Source organism: Chrysochloris asiatica, unplaced genomic scaffold (assembly GCF_000296735.1).
Source record: "Chrysochloris asiatica unplaced genomic scaffold, ChrAsi1.0 scaffold00048, whole genome shotgun sequence".
Classification (NCBI taxonomy): domain Eukaryota; kingdom Metazoa; phylum Chordata; class Mammalia; order Afrosoricida; family Chrysochloridae; genus Chrysochloris; species Chrysochloris asiatica.
The window spans coordinates 1,038,717-1,061,162 of record NW_006408566.1 but is presented as its reverse complement, the minus strand read 5'-3'; the positions used below and the strand labels follow the sequence as shown (position 1 = coordinate 1,061,162).

The 22,446-nt window shown below is 36.6% G+C and overlaps 1 protein-coding gene across 1 annotated transcript in view; it reads left to right on the top strand.

The window, feature by feature from the left end:
* Window positions 1-22,446, top strand: part of LRRC7 (leucine rich repeat containing 7) — a 688,741-nt gene that overhangs the window by 595,099 nt on the left and 71,196 nt on the right. The window contains exon 23 of the mRNA XM_006862417.1: window positions 6,848-7,069. Coding sequence (XP_006862479.1) covers window positions 6,848-7,069 — 222 coding nt within the window. The remainder of the gene's footprint in view (window positions 1-6,847; window positions 7,070-22,446) is intronic.

Genomic DNA, 22,446 nt, shown 5'->3' with positions numbered 1-22,446 from the left:
CTCTTCTCTTTCAGCAAGCAAGATTGAATCATCTGCATATCACAGGTGGTTAATGAGTCTTCTTCCAATCCTGATGCAATGTTTTCCTTTGTATAACCCAGCTTCTCAAATTATTTGCTCAGCATACAGGTTGAATAAGTATGGCAAAAGCGTAAAACCCTGTCACACACCTTTCTTAATTTTAAACCATTCAGTGGTCCCAGGTTCTGTTAGAACCACTGCCTCTTGGTCCATGTACAGATTCCTCATGAGCAGAATTAAGTGTTCCGGAATACTCATACTTAGCAATGTTGTCCATAGCTTGTCATGACCCACACAATCAAAAGCCTTTGCATAGTCAATAAAGCACAGGTAAACATCTTTCTGCCAAGATCCACCAGACATCAGCAGTGCTATCCCTCATTCCACGTCCTCGTCTGAATCTGGCTTGAACCTCTGGAAGTTGTCTATCAATGTATACTTGCAGCTGTTTTTGTACTGCCTTTAGTAAAAATCTTACTCGCGTGGAATATCAAAGCTATTTCTGATGATTTCTGCATTCCAATGGGTCACCTTTCTTTGGAATGGGCATAAACTCGGATCTCTTCCAATCAATTGGCCAGCTTATTGTCTTCCAAATTTCTTGGCATAGATGAGTGAGTACCTCCAGTGCCGCCTCACTTTCTTAAAAGATTTTGATTTGTATTCCATCAATTCCTGGTGCCTTGTTCTTTGCCAATTCCTTCAATACATCTTGGACTTCCTCTTTCGGTATCACTGGCTGTTGATCATATGCTACCTCTTGAAACGGTTGAACATCAACCATTTCCTTTTGATACAATGATTTTGTGTATTCCTTCCATCTTCCTTTGATACTTTCTGCATCATTCAATCATTTGCCCAGAGAATCCTTCAATAACAAAAGTTGATGCTTGAATTTTTTCTTCAGTTCCCCCAGCATGAGAAATGCTGAGTGTATTATTCTTTTTTGGTTTTCCGATTCCAGATCTTTGCACAGTTTGTTGTAATATTTGGCTTTATCTTCTCGAACTGATCTTTGAAGTTTTCTGTTCAGCTCTTGTACTTCCTTCCTCATTTCTTTCATTTGTTTTAGCATCTCTACGCTGGATAGCAAGTTTCAGTGTCTCTTCTGACATCCATTTTGGCCTTTTCCTTCTTTCTTGTCTTCTTAATGACTTTTCCTTTCTTCCTGTATGATATGCTTGATGTCATCCCAAAACTCTTCTGGTGTTCAGTCTTTAGTGTTTAATGTATCAAATCTGTTCTTCAGATGATTTCTGAATTCAGGTAGGATATATTCAAGGTCATATTTTGGCTCTCCTGGACTTGTTTTCATTTTCTTCACCTTTAGTTTGAATTTGTATATGAGCAATTGATGGTCTCTTCCACAATGTGCCCCTGGCCTTGTTTTGACTGATGATATGGAGCTTTTCCATCATCTGTTTCCTCAGATGTAGTCAATTTGATTTCTATGTATTCCATCTGGCGAGGTCCATGTGTATAGTTTAGTTGTCTCTTATGCTGCCTTAAGAAGGTATTTGAAATGAACAAATCATTGATTTTGCAGAAATCTATATCATGTGATCTCCAGCATCATTTCTATCACCAAGGCCATATGTTCCAATTACTGGTCTTTCTCTTTGCACCCTAACCTTTGCATTCCAATCACCAGTAATGATCAATACATCTTGATTGCATGTTTGATCAATTTCAGATTGAAGAAGTTGGTAGAATTCTTCTATGTCATCCTCATTGTTTTTAGTGTTTGTTGAAGAAATTTGAATAATAGTGGTATTAATTGGTCTTCCCTGTAGGTGCATGGATATTATCCTATCACAGACAACATTGTACCTCATGAGTGATCTGGATATGTTCTTTTTGACAACGTATGCAACACCATTCCTCTTCAATGTGTCATTCCCAACATAGTAAATCATGTGGTTGTCAAATTCAAAATGACCAATATGAGTCCATTTCAGCTCACTAATACCTAAGATATCAAGGTTTATGCATTGAATTTCATTTTTTACAATTTCCAATTTTCCTAGATTCATACTTCATACATTCCATGTTCTGATTATTAATCAGCTGTTTCCTCTTCATTTTGAGTTGTACCCCATCAGCAAATGAAAGTCCCATGGGCTTTCTTCCCATGGGCTTTATGCCATTCTTGTCATCACAGTCAACTCTACTTTGAGGAGGCAGCTCTTCCCCAGTCGCATTTTGAGTGCTTTCCAACCTGAGGGGCTCATTTTCCAGCTCTATATCTGACATTGTTTCTCTGCTATTCATAAGGTTTTCAGTGACTAAATATTTGGAAGTAGTTCATCACTCCTTCTTCTTAGTCTGTCTTCATTGGAAGCTCATCTGAAACCTGTCCACTATGGGTGACCCTGCTGATACTTAAAAAACCAATGGCATAGCTTCCAGAATCACAGCTACTCACAAGCCACCACAGTATGACAAACTGACAGATGAGTGGTGGAGTCAAACAATAGATAGGTCTTTAAGACGAACAACAACATTAAGGAGGTCCATACTCACTAGAGTAATCAAGAATTTGAGAGCAAAAGGGTAACATTTGCCATAGGACAAAGTCAATAAAGATTAGGGAAGAAGGAGGAATGGAAACAGGAAACACAGGGAGGATGTGGCATAAGTGATGTTACATTGCAAAAATTGAAATCAATGACATAAAATAAAATACCTATTAATTGCTGAATGAAAAGCTAATTTGTTTTGTAAAACATAACCCAATTCACAATAAAAAGCTTTAATAAATAAAATAATAAACCTAATTAAATTAGTAGAGAATCGTCCTTTGGTAAATTAAAGAGCTGCTAAAGAAATCCATATATCCTTCCTAATCATCCAATTCCTTTTTTATTGTCATAGTTCCTTTTCAATTCCTTCAATTATGGGGTAGTATGCCAGTCACTGGGGAAAAGGGATGCAGTATAATGTAGTATTTGAAAGCACAAACTTTACTAGTCAGACATCCTGAGATCAAATCCTGATCTTGCCAAGTTATCATTTATGAAATTATTTAGGAAAATAACTTCAATCCTCACAAACTTAGTTTCCACCTCAATAAATAGGATAGTAATAATTATTACTTACTGCTCTTATGGGCACTCCTGGTATGGTGCTGCAGGATCAGCAATGACCTGTGAACAAGGTCAGCAGTTCAAACCCACCACCTGCTCCTCAGAAACCCTATACAGAGTCAGTATGAGTCAAAACCAACTCGACAGCACTTAACAACAACAACAATGCTCTTATGAGGATTAAGTAAGTTAATATGTATAAAGTGTTTTTCCAAATTGTCTGGCACCTCCTAAGCTACAAGGTGTCACGGTAGGCTAGGACCTGAAATAACTGCAAAGTCAGAAGTTTATACCCACCAACTTCTCTGCAGGAGAGACATAAGGCTATCTTTGCCTGTAAAGATTTACAGCCTCAGGAACCCTACATAGAGTCTTTGGGAGTCAAAGTTGACTTGATGGCAGTTGGTTTGTTTTGTCTTGGTATTATTTATTTGGTGCCATTACTCTGTCAACTTGCTCTCAAGGAGCTCAAAATCAAAACAGCTCATGCTATCCCATCAAGAAAAGGAAGAGAGAAAAAAAAAAAAAAAAAAAAAAAACAGATATAGAGTTGGTTCCAACTCAGAGAAACCCTGCACAGGCTTTCCGAGGCTGTAAATTTATACGGGAACAGAAAGCCTTTCTTCCACAGAACAGCTGGTAGTTTCGAACTGCTGACCTTGAGGCTCGCAGCCTGATTCATAACCACTACACTACCAGAGCTCCTTGAAGGCTATTATTGTTGTTGTTAAGTGCCGTCAAGGCTATTAATAGTACTGTATTAATAGAGAATTAATGTTTTGCCTTTGAATAGATCATTGTTTTTTGTTGCTGTTGGTAAGTTCCACTGAGTCTGCTCCAAATCATAGGGTTTCCTATGCTTACATAGGGTTTCCTAGGCTTTAAATCTTTGTTGGAGGAGAAAGTCTCATCTTTCTCCAACAGATCATTAATAAAATATTCTAATTAACAAATTAATTGTTAAGTAGTCATTATTGATTCCTTCATGTCAGTTATGTAGCATGAAACCAAAGCTGAATCCATATTTTTCTGGGTATTTAAAAAAAATCTTTATCTATGTAATTGTTGTTGCTCTTAAGTACCATATAGACTTAGATCTGACTTATAGAGATCCTATCTAGGTTGTTGTTAAGTGCTTTTGAGTCAATTCCGACCCATAGCGACCCTATACAGGGTTTCCGAGGCTGTAAATCTTTATGGGAGCAGAAAGCCTCATCTTTCTCCCGTGGAACCACTGGTAGTTTCGAACAGCTGAGCTTGAGATTAGCAGCCCAATTTGTAACCATTATGCTACCAGAGCTCCTTCCTATCTAGGTTAGTCACTTTAATTTAAGGTCAGTCTTCCTCTTTCACACTGGCTCAAACTCTGACTGAATACTACACTAGTGGAGGTGAGATGCAGGCATAAATGTAAAAATCAGTTGATTGCTCAGTAGCCAAGCCAGTCAGCCACAGTCTATGAGGCTACATTTCAGTTCCTCTAACTTCTGGAAACCATTGTCTAAGTATGTAATGCTGACTCAACATATATCTGGATTCATTCAGAGTACAACAGCTCAAAATGTGATGTTGTGTTTATCATGGCTTTCGTCTCCTACAAAACAAGAGAACATGGAATTACATAGAAGAAGAAAATTGAATTCATAATAAGGAAACACATTGATGAGATTGGTATTAAATCTTCTTGAATAACTGAGAAGTTTGTGACATCTTTTTTTATTAAAATTTCTGAGAAGGAAATAGATACAATAGCAGAGAAACAGATATCTGCCCTTTATGAAGTTATCTTAGTTTTATTTGTCTATGTGGTTATGGTTTTGTAAATTCTAGTTAAGTATGTGGAGTCCTGATGTGGCACTGTAGGATAAGCATTGGTCTGATAACTGAAAAGTTGGTGGTTCAAACCCATCAACTGCTCATGGGTCACTATGAGTTGGCGCCATCTCCATGGCACTTAACAACAACAGTTAAGTATGTTGGACAGTGTTGTATTGATAACTGTTTCACATTGTGTTGTTAGAGCCTAAAACTCTTTTTATATCTTTTCATCTTATTTTTCATTACAGAGATATTTTATTGTTTTTGAATGTAAAACACTGTACAAGATACCAAGTTAGTCAGCTGGAAATCTAAAAATGTATTTGAACATAGATTGCTTATTTTGCCATACATATTGCCAAATAATTTTGAATATTTCCTTCACTGAAGTTGTAGCTTGTTTTGGAATCCAGTAATATGCCTTGCATCTTCAAATTATTTTCCAATATACTTTTAGATTCCTATGTTTCTTCTGTTGTTCTTCTTTAATCAATTTTAAATAATTTAATTCTTAAATGTTGTTTAATAATTATTGCTTTCTTCCGCCAACTTGACTTTCCCATAGTAATCAAGAATCTTGATTAGTCAGGAAATGTACAAGCATCCTAGCTAATCAATTTTAAAGTAAAATTCACTATTTTTTTTTTAAGTTTTTGTTGTGAATTGAGTGATAGTTTACATGGGAAAACATTGGTTTTACAGGCATCTTATTGTATTTCATCTCAGTTGAATTCACTTTTGAAATCAAAAGACCTGTTCTTAAAAGAGTAACAAGAAAGAAAATAAATTCTGAAAATAATTTGTATATCTCTCAGTAGTAATGAGTGAAGTACCAAGCATTGAACTAAATAAATGTATAAAAAAACTGATATTAAGCATTCACTTCCTATGTTAGACCTTCATGATAAAAGATGATTAACATAAGAAGGCATAGTCTGGGTTACCAACTCACAAATAGAGCTGCTTACTTTGTGGAATAGATATCAAGTAAATGATTCAAGGGTGGTACTAGAATAAAGGTGAGAAAATAGGAGTGAACAAGGAAGCAGGCAAATGGTTTTAAGGTAGGAGACTTTATTGAGCATGCCCTCTGTCCTCCCTCCAAGGCTTTGAGGACTGAGAAAGGATCATTATCACTTTAAATAAGTTACTGATGCATCTCTCTGGAAACTCAGGAGATAATTGTCAGCATGCAGAGCTCACTTTGAAGATCTTTTCATATCTAATCATAACACATTGCTTATTAGAATTTATCAAATAATTAATATTGGATGTAAGTTAAAGATCCCAAAACCCATACTCTTGATTTTTCCTGTTGTTGCTAAGTGCCATCGAGTCAGTTCCAACTCATAGAAACCCTGTATAGGGTTTCTGAGGAGTGACTGGTGAGTTTGAACTGCCAACCTTGTGGTTCAAATTGATATTGCAGTCCAACGCATTTAGTTATATTCACCTAAACAAGCTAGTAAGCACCTGTAGCATAAAATAAAATATGAAATTCTTTTATTTTAGAATTAAGAAACAGGTTTTATCTTTTCCTCCTGGTATTTTATATTTTACATCTCTATCCCTAGGTGTTCAAACTGAAATGCTGAATAGAACTCCCCTTTATATTTATGTTTAAGTTGGAACTTATTCTCTCTTAAGATTTTTCAGGCTGAATTTTGTTCACTAAAGCGAGGGCTAAAATAATCTTTGTGAGCCACCAGATGACTACAAATGTATTTAATGCAACATTGCTCGAATATTAACATTTTCACAAACCACAGTAGGCAGACTCTTACTGTTTTTTCATTATCCTCTCCAGCCGTGGCTGAAAGCCCAAATGATACCACTTTACCCAAGAGGTATTCTGAATGTGTTCTCTAATCACATCTTTTCAGCACCATGAATTTTCGCCTGACAGATTATCTTCTCCACAGGCAGGCAGCCACATCCAGACCTTGATGGGGTCTCAAAGCCTTCAGCATCGCAGCCGGGAACAGCAGCCATATGAGGGAAATATAAACAAAGTGACCATCCAGCAATTTCAGTCACCATTGCCTATTCAGATCCCCTCTTCACAGGCCACCCGGGGACCTCAGCCTGGACGGTGCTTAATTCAAACTAAAGGGCAAAGGAGTATGGATGGATATCCAGAGCAAGTAAGAGTTGCTTTTAATTAATGAATATTCTGGAAATTTTTAGGAAAGTTCAAAGAGCCTAGGATTTGCCTTCCTTCATTAAGTAGTCTGGGACATGCTATTGTTGTCACCATGTTGGATGAGGTGGAACATTCATATATCTTATATATAATAATACATGAGTCTTTGCAAGGATTTTATCATTATTTTTGGTGTTGCAGAACCACAACATGAAGTGATGGTTGGTGAAAAGTCCATTTTATATAAAGAACAATTCATGGGTCAGAATTGTTTTTCTAGTACATATTCTCCTCCTCATTCCCAAGTCTAATTTAATTCTCTTGCATAGCTTTTGGATGTTACAAAGAGCAGCAATGGATTAGGTATGTTTACCAGGGTCTCTGGTAAAATTGACAGTGTGATGAAGAAACAGTATTATTCTCCTCTATTTGTAGGAAGACACTTCTGCCCGTCAGCACACAGCCCCTCTCCCTCCCTGAGTCCCCAGCCTCTCCCAACTCTCCATGTCATCTTCTCTGCCTCCATCTCTGGCATGTGGGAAGACACTTTTTAAAGGTCCTATCGTGCATAGGGTCACTACGAGTTGGTACTGACTTGATGGTACCTAACAACAACAACAAATATTTTTATTGTTGAAAATTAGAGACAAATCTTTGCTATGAAGAAAATGTTAAAGAATCATTTTAAGAGAAAGTTCTCTGAAAGGCTCCAAAAGCTACTGACAAATACCATGTACAAAAAAAAATAAATAAACTGCTTCTCTTATGGGTTATCTAAAAATAGGATTTGCTTTGCCAATGTAGAACCTGGTTTTCATCCTTAGGATCAGAAAATTGACTAAAATCTTATCTATTAAATTATATAAAGCTCAGAAAGTAAGACATTAACATTGCAATACTCCCACAAAAGTAATTTTTCTCATTTCATACTCAAGATGCTTCTCTGATCAATAGGCAAAGCTCCCACTAAACTAACTCTGTATTACAGTTCATGAAAGTTTCACTTTAATATTGCTTACTCAAAGCTTCTCACATTACCCCACCTTATTTCTAAATATATCAGACAAGATTATCAAGGTTTTGTTCTTTCATGTTGTTAAGATTCATTTATCATTTGGATTCCAGCTGCTCTAGACATCTCTTCTGATTCTTAATGCCTCCTTTGAAACTGAGATTACATACTAATCATTCTCAGAATCATGCATATGTTTTCAAGAGATTATTCTTCCTCCTTTATCTTGATCTTGGCTAAGTATTGGATTTAAGGTATAATATACCAGATACCTTTAATAAGGCAATGATGTGAGGTCTTTAATTCTCCAGACAGTCTAAAGAGTTAATAACGTTTTAAATTATGCTTTACCAAAGACAAATATAGCTTAAACTCTATTCTCTTATTTAGTTATTCCTATGAGTAGCTGTTAGATGCCATTGATTCAGCCCCTAAATCATGGCGATATCATGTGTTACAAAGTAGAACTTTGCATACAGTTTTCTTGGCTGTAATCTTAAAAGCAGATCACCAGACTTTTCTTTCCATGGTACCATTTGGAATGTTCACACCACCAATCTTTTAGTTAGCAGGCAATTGCAAACTGCTTGTGTCACCCAGACACTTTCCTATTAGTAGGTACACATATGTTTTTCTCTCTCTCAGAATCAATTTATTTAAAAATACACTAACATTGATGTTTTCATCACTATTCACTACTTTGAATAGTGATAGGGTTAGTATTAGAATGCAGTTACTCTGTATGATCAAAATTTTTAAATCAATTTGACACTACTTCTCAAAAAAATACACAGAGAGAGCAATAACAAATTTAATAAGTTGAACTAAAATTTGAACTTATTAAATTAAAAACAGCATGCTAGAATATATTTATGGTAGCTTCTAAATGCTTTGTTTCACAGTCCTGACAACTTCAGGTGCCTTCACACTTAAAAGTGTGGCTATGTCAATGAAGGGACTTAGAGATAATACGTTTTGCTTTCCTGGCCTCTCATGCCTTGTCTTCAGTCTGAAATCGTTTTGAAAGTTGTTGTTGTTGTTAGGTGCCATAGAGTCAGTACTAACTAATAATGACCTTATGCACAACAGAATAAAACACTGCCTGGTTCTGCGCCAACCTCACAATCACTGCTATGCTTAAGCTCATTGCTGCTGCCACTGTGCAAATCCATCTCATTGGGGGTCTCTTTCTTCACTGACCAGTTCCTACTGATAATATGTCCAAAGTATGAGAGACAAAGTTTGGCCATCATAGCTTCTAAGGAGCATTCTGGCTGTACTCCTTCCAACACAGATTCACTTGTTCTTTTGGCAGTCCGTAGTACGTTTAATATTCTCTTCCAACACCATAACTCAAATGCATAATTTTTTTATTGTCTTCATTATTCACTGTCCAACTTTCACATGCATATCACGTTACTGAAAATAGCATGGCTTGGGTAAGGTGCTCCTTAGTCCACAAGCTGACATCTTTGCTCTTGAACACTTAAAAGATATCTTGTATAGCAGACTTGCCCAATGCAGTCAGTCATTTGATTTCTTGACTGATGCTTCCATGAGTGTTGATGGTTGATCTGAAAAATGAAGTCTTTGACAACTTCAATCTTTTCTTCATTTATCCTGATGTTTTTTATTGGTCAGTGGTGAGGATTTTTGTTTTCTTTACATTGTGGTACAACCCATATTGAAGACTGCAGTCTTTGTTCATCATCAGTAAGTATTTTTAGTCCTCGTCACTTTCAGCAAGCAAGGTTGGATCATCTGCATATTGCAGTTTGTTAATGAGTCTTCCTCCAATCCTAATGCAGTATTCTTTTTCATACAATCCAGCTTCTCATGTTTGAATAACTGCCTCTTGGTCTATGTACAGGTTCCTCATGAGCATAATTAAGTGTTTCAGAATACTCATTCTCCACAAAGTTTTCCAGAGCTTGCTGTGATCCACACAATCAATAGCTCTGCATAGTCAATAAAGCACAGGTAAACATCTTTCCGTACTTTTTTGCTTTCAACCAGTATCCATCTGACGTTAGCAATGACATCCCTCATGCTACATTCTCATTTGAAACTGGCTTGACTCTCTGGCAATTCACTGTCAATGTACTGTTGCATTCATTTTTGGATTATCTTTAGCAAAATTTTATTTCCATGAGATATTAAAGATATTGTCTGATGATTTCTGCAATCCATTGGGCCACCTATCTTTGAATTAGGCACAAATATGTATCTCTTCCAATAAATTGCCCAGGTAGTTGTCTTCCAAATTTCTTGGCATAGATGAATGAATGCCTCCAGTACTACATCAGTTTGTTGAAAGTTTTCAATTTATAGTCCATCAATTCCCAGAGCCTTGTTCTTTACCTATGCCTTCAATGTACCTTGAGCTTCTTCCTTCAGCATCATGGGCTTTTGATCATATGCTAACTTTTGAAATAGTTGAACATGGTCATTTCTTTTTGGTACAGTTACTCTGTATATTCCTTCCATCTTCTTTTGATGCTGTCTGTATAAGTCAATATTTTGTCCACATTGTTGTTAAGTGCCATCTTGTCAGTTTTGACCCATAGTGTCCCTGCATAGGGTTCCTGAGAAGCAGCTGGTGAGCTTGAACCACCAATCTTGTGGTCCAAACTAACCTTGCAGTCCAGCACATTAATCTGCAGAGCCACAGCAGTACCATAAAGTGCCCATAGAATTCTTCAATATTGCAAATCAAGGCTTGAATTTATCTTCAATTCTCTCAGCTTGAGAATGCTGAGTGTGTTCTCCCCTTTTGGTTTTCTAGCTCTAGATCTTTTCTCATTTCAATATAATATTTGACTTTGTCTTCTCAAGCTTCCCATTAAAATATTTTACTCAGGTCCTTTACCTCATCACTTCTTCCATTTACTTTAGCATCTCTACCCTGAGAGCAAGTTTCAGAATATCTTCTTTATTATCTTCTTAATAACCCTTGGCTTTCTTCTTGCATGATATCCTTTATGTCATCCCACAACTCTTTTGAGCTTCAGTCATTTTTGTAGAATTTATCAGATCGGTTCTTAAGATGATCTCTAAATTCAGGTCGTATATACTCTAGGTCATATTTTGGCTCTCATGGACTTGTTTTAATTTTCTTCAGCTTCAGCCTGAACTTGCATATGAGCAATTGATGGTCTCATCCACAGTCTGCCCCTTGCATTGTTTTTGATGATAATATTGAGCTTTTCCACCATCTGTGCACAGATGTAATAAATTTGATTTCTGTGTATTCCACCTAGTGAGGCCCATGTGTACAGTTGTCTTTTTTGTTGTTTTAAAAAGGTATTTTTAAATACTTTTTTAAAGGTGTTTAAAATTCTAGCATGTGATCTCCAACATCATTTCTATCACAAAGGCCATATTTTCCAACTGCTAATCCTTCCTATTCCACCAGTCATCTATCAGTTTGGCGGACCATGGTGGCTTGTGAGTTGCTGTGAAGCTGGAAGCTATGCCACCAGTATTTTAAATACCAGCAGAGTCACCCATGGTGGACAGGTTTCAGATGAACTTCCAATGGAGACAGACTAGAAAGAAAGAGAGACAAACTACTTCCAAATATTTAGTCACTGAAAACCTTATGAATAACAGAGAAACAGTGTCAGATATAGTGCCGTAAAATGAGCCCCTCAGGTTGGAAGGCATTGAAAATGCGACTGGGGAAGAGCTGCCTCCTCAAAGTAGAGTTGACCATGATGATGCAAATGGGGTCACATCTGTGGGAGTAAAGCCCTCAGGACCTCCATTTGCTAATGGGGCACACCTCAAAATGAAGAGAAACATTTGTGAACACCCATTAATAATTGGAACATGGAATGTACAAAATATGAATCTAGGAAAGTTGGAAATTGTGAAAAATGAAATGGAATGCATGAACATGGATATCTTAGGCATTAGTGAGCTGAAATGGACTGGTATTGGCCATTTTGAATCTGACAACCACATGATTTACTATGCTAGGAATAACAAATTGAAGAGGAATGTTGTTGCATTCATCGTCAAAAAGAACATATCCAGATCACTCATGAGGTACAACGCCGTCTGTGATAGGATAATATCCATGCACCTACAGGGAAGACCAGTTAATACCACTATTATTCAAATTTCTGCAACAACCACTAAAGCCAATGAGGATGAAATAGAAGAATTCTACCAACTTCTCCAATCTGAAATTGATCAAACATTCAATGAAGATGTACTGATCATTACTGGTGATTGGAATGCAAAGGTTGGAAACATAAACAAATATTTGTTCATTTCAAATATGTTCTTTAGACTACATAAGAGATGATTATACACATGGACCTCACCAGGTGGAAAACACAGATATCAAATTAACTACATCTGTGGAAGAGACAATGGAAAAGCTCCATATCATCAGTCAAAACAAGGCCAGGGGCAGATTGTGGAACAGACCATCAATTACTCATACGCAAATTCATACTGAAGCTGAAGAAAATGAAAACAAGTCCACATGAGCCAAAATATGACCTTGAATACATCACCTGAATTTAGAGATCATCTGAAGAACAGATTTGATACTTTAAAGACCGAAAACCAGAAGAAATGTGGGATGACATCAAGAATGTCATGCAGGAGGAAAGCAAAAAGACAAGACATTAAGAAGACAAGAAAGAAGGAAAAGATCAAAATGGATGTCAGAAGAGACACTGAAATTTGCTCTCCGGAGTAGAGATGCTAAAGCAAATGGAAGAAATGAAGAGGTACAAGAGCTGAACAGATAATTGCAAAGTTCTGTTTGAAAAGACAAAGTCAAATATTACAACAAAATGTGCAAAGATATGGAGTCAGAAAATCAAAAGGAAAGAACATGGTCAGCATTTCTCAAGCTTGGGGAACTGAAGAAAAAAATCAAGCCTTGACTTTCGTTATTAAATGATTCTCTGGGCAAATTATTGAATGATGCAAAAAGCATCAAAAGAAGATAGAAGGAATACATAGAGTCACCATACCAAGAAGAAATAGTTGATACTGAACCATTTCCAGAGGTAGCATGTGATCAAGAGCCAATGATACTGAAGAAAGAAGTCCATGGTACATTGAAGGAATAGGCAAAGAACAAGGCACCCAGAATTGATAGAATACAAATTGAAATATTTCAAGAAAGTGAGGCAGCGCTGGAGGCATTCACTCATCTATGCTAAGAAATTTTGAAGACAACTATCTGGCCGACTGATTGGAAGAGATCCTTATTTGTGCCCATTCCAAAGAGAGGTGACCCAACGGAATGCAGAAATCATCGGACAATCTCTTTGATATCTCATGAGAGTAAAGTTTTACTAAAGGCAATACAGAAATGGCTGTAAGCATACATCTCACAGAGAACTTCCATAGGCTTAAGCCAGATTCAGAAGAGGTTGTGGAATGAGGGATATTGTTGCCGACATCACATGGATCTTTGCTGAAAGCAGAGAATGCCAGCAAGATGTTTATCTGTGCTTTATTGACTATGCAAAGGCTTTCAATTGTGTGGATCATGACAAGCTATGGACAGCGTTGTGAAGTATGAGTACTCTGGAACATTCAGTTGTGCTCATGAAGAATCTGTACATGGACCAGGAGGCAATTGTTCAAACAGAACATGGAAACACTGAATGGTTTAAAATTAAGAAAGGTGTGCAACAGGGTCGTATACTTTCACCATACTTATTCAACCTGTATGCTGAGCAAATAATATGAGAAGCCTGGTTATATGAAGAAAACCATGGCATCAGGGCTGGAGGAAGACCCATTAGCAACCTGCTGTGCATAGGTAGCTATGGGTCAGTACCAACTTGATGGCACCTAACAAAAACAATATGCAGATGATACAACCTTGTTTTCTGGAAGTGAAGAGGACTTAAAATATTTACTAATGACAATCAAAGAGCACAGCCTTCTGTATGGGTTGCATCTCACTGTAAAGAAAACAAAAATCCTCACCACTGGACCAATAAACAACATTCTTATCAATGGAGAAAGATTGAAGTTGTCACGGACTTCATTCTTCTTGGATCAACCATCAACACTCATGGAAGCAGCAGTCAAGAAATCAAACAATGTATTGCATTAGACAAATCTGCCGCACAATACCTTTTAAATGTGTTGAAGAGTTTGAGGATTAAGGTGTGCCTGACCCGAGCCATGGTATTTTCAATAACCTCATATGCATGTGAAAGCTAGACAGTGAATAAGGAATACCATAGAAGAATTTATACTTTTGAGTTATGGTGTTGGAGAAGAATATTGAAAGTGCTGTGGCCTGCCAAATGAACAAACAGATGTGTTGGAAGAAGTGCAGCCAGAGTGTTCCGTGGAGGCGAAGATGGCCAAACTTCATCTCTCATACTTTGGGTATGTTGTCAGGAAGGAACAGTCACTGGAGAAGGATATCATGTTTGGTAAGATGGAGGGTCAGAGAAAAAGAAAAAGACCCCCAGTGAAATGGGATTGGGAAAGTGGCAGCATCAATGGGCTCAAGTGTAGCAACAATTGTGAGGTTGGCCCAGGACCAGGCAATGTTTCATTCTGTTGTACATATGATCATTGTAAGTCTGTACTGACTCAATAGCACCTAACAACAACAACAACAGCAATCCTTCCTCTTTATCTCCAGTCACCAGTAATTATCAATACATTTTGATTTCATGTTTGATCAATCTCAGACTGAAGGAATTGGTAGAAATTCTCTATTTCATTATTACTGACTTTAGTGGTTGATGAGTAAATTTGAATAAAAGTTGTTTTACAGGTTTTCTTTGTAACTTATGGATATTATCCTAACACTCAGCATTCTATTTCAAGACAGATCTTGAAATGTTCTTTTTGTTCATGAATATGTTGCCATTCCTCTTTAATGTCATTCCCGGCATACTAAACCATGTGATTGTCAGATTCAAAATGGCCAATACCAGTCCCTTTACGCTTACTAATGCATAGGATGGAATCCTGATGTGGAGCTGTAGGATAAGCACTAGACTGCATGGTTGGTTTGAACCGCAAGGTCTGAGTAGAGTTTCACACTCACCAGCAGGTCCTGGTAAACCCTATACATAGTTGCTCTGAGTAAGAGCTGATTTGACAATACTTATCCACAACAACAATGCCTAATATATCCATGTTTATGCTTTCCATTTCATTTTTTATGAATGCCAATTTTCCTAGATTCATACTTCATACATTCCATGTTCTGATAATTAATGGATGTTTGCAGGTGTTTCTCTTTATGTTGACTTGTGCCCCATCAGCAAATGAAGGTCCTGAAAGCTTTACTCCATTCACTTCATCACAGTCAGCTGTATTTTGAGGAGGCATCTCTTCTGTTGTACTTTTAGTGCCTTCCGACCTGAGGGGCTCATTTCCCCGCACTATATCTGACAATATTCTGGTGCTCATTATCATGTTTCAGTATTCAATTATCTGGTGCTGACATGTTCCACTGCTATTCATATGGTTTTCAGTGACTAAACATTTAGAAATAGTCCATCTCTCCTTCCTAGTTTGTCATAATCTGGAAGCTCACCTGAAACCTGTCTACCATGAGTGACCTTGTTGGTATTTTCAATACCATTGGTATAGCTTCCATAATTACAGCAACCTGCAAGCCACCACACTACAACAAACTGACAGATGTGTGGTGGTTGGAACATTAGGAAGTAGGAGAAGTAATGTGACACTGAGATGATAGCAATCATCAAGAAGAAACAAAGTATGTATGAATTGTTGAATGTAAAACTGATGATAATGCTCTATAAACTTCCACACACAAAAAAAAAAGTTTAAAAAAAAAAAACTTTAGATGGACTTCAAAAAAGCGTAAGAAATATTTGTCCTTGTTAGTGTTGGCCGCTTAACTATACTCTCCCCACCCCAAATTATAAATCTCCAGAAAATTTTACCATGAACTTTTCATAATTCAGTATAATATTTGCTCACTACTTGTGGCATGCTGGACCATGGCTTATTTTCCTCACAGCTCTTCCAAATTATACATTCAGTGATATCACATTGGTACATTGAAATTGTAGGAATAATTGTACCATGGAAATCAGCAAGCTGTAAAAATTAGGGGTCCCCTAAGCTCCAACTAGCTATTAAACACTTTCCAACACACCACAGACTACTACACAGATTTGCTTCTTTCATTTTCTTTCCCTAATTTCTCCCATTCTTCATTTAGCTCTGTAGCATGAAAAGGAAGCGAATACTAGTACTAGAAGTCAGAATTTAGAGTACTAATATCATGTCTATTTTTGTGTTTTTGTCATGGCTAATTTATATCTAAAACAAAACGTTCACTATTTCAACATTGTTTTGGTCATGCTTAATTTTGCTAGCTATTGGCATCCTTGTTTAAGTCGTTAATTCCTCTGAGGTCTGCTTTTCTGCTTGGAAAGTGATAACATTATTACACAACAACAACATTCAAAAGTTTTTGTGACAGTTAAATAATATAATTCTGCACTCATGGAATAAGTCTGGAACTAAGAATATATAAATAGAGGATGGTGGTAGCTGTGTGCCGTGGAGTCGTTTCCGACTCATAGTGACCTTGTACAGGGTTTCCGAGGCTGTGAATCTTTATGGGAGCAGAAAGCCTCATCTTTCTCCAGTGAAACAAGTGTAGTTTTGACCTGCTGACCTTGCAGTTCGCAGCCCGATTTGTAGCCACTATGCTACCAGAGCTCATACCGCAAATCACTGTATAAGCTAGAGTGTATCATATAAATATAGTCTCAGGAGGTACTCATGAGTGTCTACTCACTCATTCTCCGTTAAGCCCAAAGACAAGCTAAAGATTTTGAGAATTAAATACTGAAGACACCTTAACCATCATTAATCTCACCTCCTTAGGTGACAGGTTAAACAAACTTAGAAAACAAGTAAAATTTTTAAAAGGCTAGAAGAGATTATGTAATTGACTCTCAGAAAACAAATATGTTTTCTGAGAGTCAATTACATAAAACAGGGATTTACTTTTCTAAGATAACTTTTTTTTTGAAAAATCAGATCCTGTTTGTTTATGTGTGTATGTGTTTTAAAAAAGGACTTTTATTCCAAATTTAATAAAGAAAATGATAGAGAAAATTATTTAAAACATCTAAAGAAGTAACTTTAGAAAGTTTTATAGTATAGGTTTCAGGCACATAAATCAAAACACTGTGTTTTTATAAGGTGTTTCTGGTGTCTGTGGGAAAGGGAAAAAAAAACATTAAAAAATTAAGTCTTGATTATATGATCAAAACAAAATATTAGATTTGTTCAGCTTCAGTATAGAAAAAAAATTAAATGACTCATAACTTTAAAGGGCAAGGAAACACCATGAATGTAGTATAAAGAAAGATTATACCACAAGGTGGTGTGTTAAGTGCTATAGAGTCGGTTCTGACTGACAGTGACCTTGTATAGGATTTCCAGTGAGTGGCTACTGGGTTTGAATCTCTGACCTTATAGTTCACAGTCCAGTGCTTTTCCTACAATGCTACACCAGGACTCCACAGCATGATAAAGCACAATGATTTTTTCTTAAATAAAATTTGAAAACTTTCCCTTAAAAAAAAATGCTTATTGGAATGCTACAAGTTAAAAATATCTGATTATAATGAGCATACATTTTGTGATTTAGGGGGGAAATGCCTGAATGAAAAATAGAAAAGTAAGGGATAACAGTTACCATACATTGAGTGTCTAAATTATATGCCTTATATTTATTATATATCTTACACACAGATCTGGCTTCAGAGACTCTAAACCTGTCCAGTTCTACAAAGTCTCATACTTAGAAGGGCCCCCTGCTGGCTTAATGCTCTGCTGTCAACATCTTGAAATTCTAAGTAAATGTTGCACAAGGATCTTTACATTTTCATTTGCTCTGGGCCCATTAATAGCATAGTTGTTGTTGTCAAAGCACTTTCGAATCAGTTTCGACTCATAGTCACCTTGTATAGGGTTACCGAGGAGCACCTGATGGGTTTGAATTGCTGTCCTTGCAGTTCAAGCAGTTAATTACATAGATTGGTTGGTCATGTGCCGTGGAGTCAGTTCTGACTCATAGTGACCCTGCATAGGCTTTCTGGGGTTATAAATCTTTATGGGAGCAAAAAGCCTTGTCTTTCTCCTGTGGAACAGTTGGTAGTTTTGAACTGCTGACCCTGAGGTTACCAGCCCAACTCGTAACCATAGAAGCCCCTGTAAATACACAGTGCTTCATTTAATCCTCACAATATTCTTATTCTCCTCTTTACAAATGAAGAAACCAATTTTAAGAGAAAAAAAATAAGTAAATTCCACATGGTATAATTGATCAAGCTGGAATTTTAACCCTAGTTTGTCTGACCCAAAACTCAAATTCTATGTCCTAATCTTACCATTAAATTAATTAATTAAATGATCTCAGGCACTCTTAAATGACATTAATTAATCTGATCTAGAAACTACCAGCTGCTCCGCGGGAGAAAGATGAGGCTTTCTACTCCCGTAAAGATTTACACCCTCGGAAACCCTGTACAGGGTCGCTATGGGTCGGAACCGACTCGACGGCACTTAACAACAACAACAACAACAACAGTTTCCATTTATAAATAAAGTACTAACTTGAACTCAAATGAACACTTACAAAGGCTTTGAGAAGCAAAAAGTCATGAACTAATGAAAAGTTTTATTAACAAAAACACCCCCTCTGATCCTTTAAGTAGCCTAAAGAACTAATACATTTTCAATCTGATTAAGATAAATTCCATATAGCAATGAAAATATATAATAAATGTTACCATGGATGACATTGAATGAATACATGTCATTTGTGATCTAGGCAGAATATTTAACTTTACATAAACGTAAAAAAGTAGTTAGTTAACTTTGATGTTTCTTTTCAGTGATGAAGTTCTCTAAGCTTTCAAACTAGCCATCACAATAAAATGAGGCCAAAATATACAGGTATTCTAGGAACCAGTGGAAAGTTTAATGCACTTATTTTCACATGTTTATTTTTCAGAGAGAATGAATATCAAGTCTGTTTTCAACTCTAGGATTAAGTGAAATAAAATATATGGAGTGATTTTTAAACCATAAAGTGCTACACAGATTCAAGGTATTAATTTCTGTAGACTAGCAATCTGCTTTCTAATGATGAATGTTCTTTTTAATAAATTACCTGCAAGAGGAAACTATGTTCACATCACCTGAAACTCACTTTTAGGTGATGTAACTAGGAAAAGGGATCTTAATGCATAGACCCTTTGGATTGTTTAGAAACATAAATGAAGATAAGCGTTAGAGTTGTATTAAGTTGTGGAATGAAGGAAACAGTGAAAAATTAAAGATTTGTCTACCATTACATACACACACAGAGAGACCAAAAAAAACCAACTCAACTATAATATCCATCTTTTTAGCTCTATTCTGTATTCCCCAATCCAAGTGAAGAAATCTAAGGAATCTATCTACCTTAACCCCCTTTCACAATACAGTAATACTCTAGATCAGTTATTTTCAGCCTCAGCAGAACATTAAAATTTAGAGAGCTTTAAAAGGCACTGCTGTCTGGGTCTCATCCCCAAAGAAATGGATACTAATGTGACTATGACCTTAGCAATAGAATTTTTTAAAACTCCCTAAGTGAGTCTAGTGTGTAACCAAAGTTGGGAGCCACTGTGCTTTATGCATTCTGTAACTCAACAAATTATATATTGTTATCACTATTCACAAGTGTACAAATGGTCCAATACTTGTTGAATAATGTCAAAGGAAACATTAATTTGTTTTTTTTTTACCTATGCAAATGTACAGTCCAAGCCAGAATACATTTAAATGAAAAACATATAGATACCAATACAGAAATAGTAAGGAAAACCACCAACATGTTGCTTAGAAACTCTCAAAACCCTTCCAGTGGTATTGATTGTTTTAGTATCATCATTAATTTGATTTGGTATCATCATTAATGTTGTGGTGCAGGTAAAGCAATTTCTACATTTATTGGTTAGAAAACTAAGAGTCAGAGAAGTTAAGTGTTTTGTCTGGGCTCACAAATAATCTAAAAGTTAAACTGAATTTTTGAACCAATCCTCATGAATCCCTATCATTATGTGCTGCACTACAGCCAAATATACAAGAATTAGGCCTCGTTGGAAAAGCATCACAATGGAGAAATATGCCTTCCATCCATGTCTACCTCAGGCAAGAAGCCATCCTCATTAATTGATCTAATTTATGAGAATGGTAGCATTCCATAGTTGTTTCCTACTTGTTAAGTGCCATCAAGTCAGTTCTGACTCATAGTGATTCTGTATAGGGTTTCCAAGGAGCAGCTGGTGAGTTTGAACCAGAAACATTGCAGTTCAAACCGACGTTGGAGTCCAGAGCATTAACCCACAGCACCACAACAGGACTCCCGTCTCCTATTAGTACCTGCATATATACAAGTGAACTGAAGTTTGTGTTTTAAAGAGAATTTGTAAGATCTCATTAGAGCAGCCTGTGTGAGTCATACCAACTGACAAGCATCTATTATACTCAAGAAAAAAAGAAAAAAAAAGACCCAAAACCCTCCCAGAAGGAGCTGCTAGGAAGACATTAATTTAATACTTAACAATCCGTGAAGTACACAGAGCAGCTGTCTGAGAAACAGTTTCAGAAATCTTTAGACCAAAAGTGCTGGTGAGCTGCCTAAAAGACAAAAATTTCTAGATAAGGTTTTCATTGGCCAGGTGAGGAAAACTAACTTACACTGAATACCTGATGCAAGAAGCCAAAAGAAATAGAAATGTTTTATAATCTACAGATTACTTAATTAAAGTGAAATGATTTAATGAAGCTAGTTAGAAAATAAGTATTAATAGTTTCAATGTATGTCATTTATACAAATGACTTCAGGAACACATCTCATTTTGCCCAATTAAAGTATTATAAAGATGTCAGTTTGAGGACTAAGGTGTGTCTGACCAAGCCGGTATTTTCAATTGCTTCATATGTTTGTTAAAGTTGGACAGTGAATAAGGAAAACTATAGAAAAATTGATGCATTTAAAAGTACCATGACTGCTAGAAGAACAAACAAATGTATATTGGAAGAAGTACAGCCAGAATTCTCCTTGAAAGCCATGATAAGCAGACTTTGTCTCTCATACTTCGGACATATTATCAGGAGGGACTAGTCCCTGAAGAAAGATACTATTATGCTGGGTAAAGTGGAAGGTCGATGAAATGAGGAAGTCCCCCAACAAGATGGATTGGCCCTGTGGCAATAGCAATGGGTTCAAGCTTAAAAGCAATTGTAAGAATGGCACAGGACAGGGCAGTGTTTCATTCATTATGTATATGGTCACTATGACTCAGAACGGAATCTACAACACCTAACAACAAAGTATTGCTATAAGTAAATATTTTGTCCTTAGAATTTTATTCTTCAGTCATCAAAATAATGGTATATATAACATTGAAGCTGTGAATTTGTAATTGATAGTTTGACACAAATATGTGTAACTAAATACTGCAAGGAGTCCTGGTGTGACGATATAGGATAAGCATTGGTTAGCTAACTGCAAGGTCAGAAGTTCAAACCCACCAGTCGCTCCTCAGAAACTGTATGTATGATCACGATGAATATGAACAGACACGGTGGCACTTAACACTACAAATTCTAACAACTGAATTTATAAATTGAGTGTAGTCTCATATAGATTTCAGTAAGCATTATATTAAGAATCACAAGGCCACTGTCATTATTCCACTAAATATCTGCATGATCTTGTCAGTTTCCTTATGTACAAAATAAAGAAAAGATAGGGAACTGGATAAACCCCAGAGACATTCTGCTGCTTTGCTTGTCGGGCGTGGGGAATGGGGAGTTAATAGATGTTACTGATTTTGCAATCGTCCATCAACCATCATAGGTTTTATCCCCTGTTAAAGTTTTCAGAAGCTAGGCAAAGCATTGCGGTGCCTGGCCCTTAAACGTGCCGTGTGCCTTTGCTCTCAGGTCAAGAATCATTGCGCAAACAGGTATTGTTACCTTTTTTTGCCCTGCCCATCATGTAAATCAAATGTCTAGGGACATTAGTCTCGCTCATATGATCCAAGAGTAAATAGACAAAGGCTCACAAAACAGACTAAATGCTTTAGAGAAAGGAAGACCGCTTAAGGGAAATAAGACCCAATATATCCAGACTACACTCCCAGCTAAGGTTACTCAAGGTATAAGTAGATTTGTGTTATCTTTCAGTAACCCAGAAATTGATTGGAACTTAATCCAACAGCATTTTAGGAGGTTGTGGAACAATGTACACTTGTCTGTGGATATTCATCAGCTACATGCTCAAATTTATGATATAAGTAATTCTCAAAGTG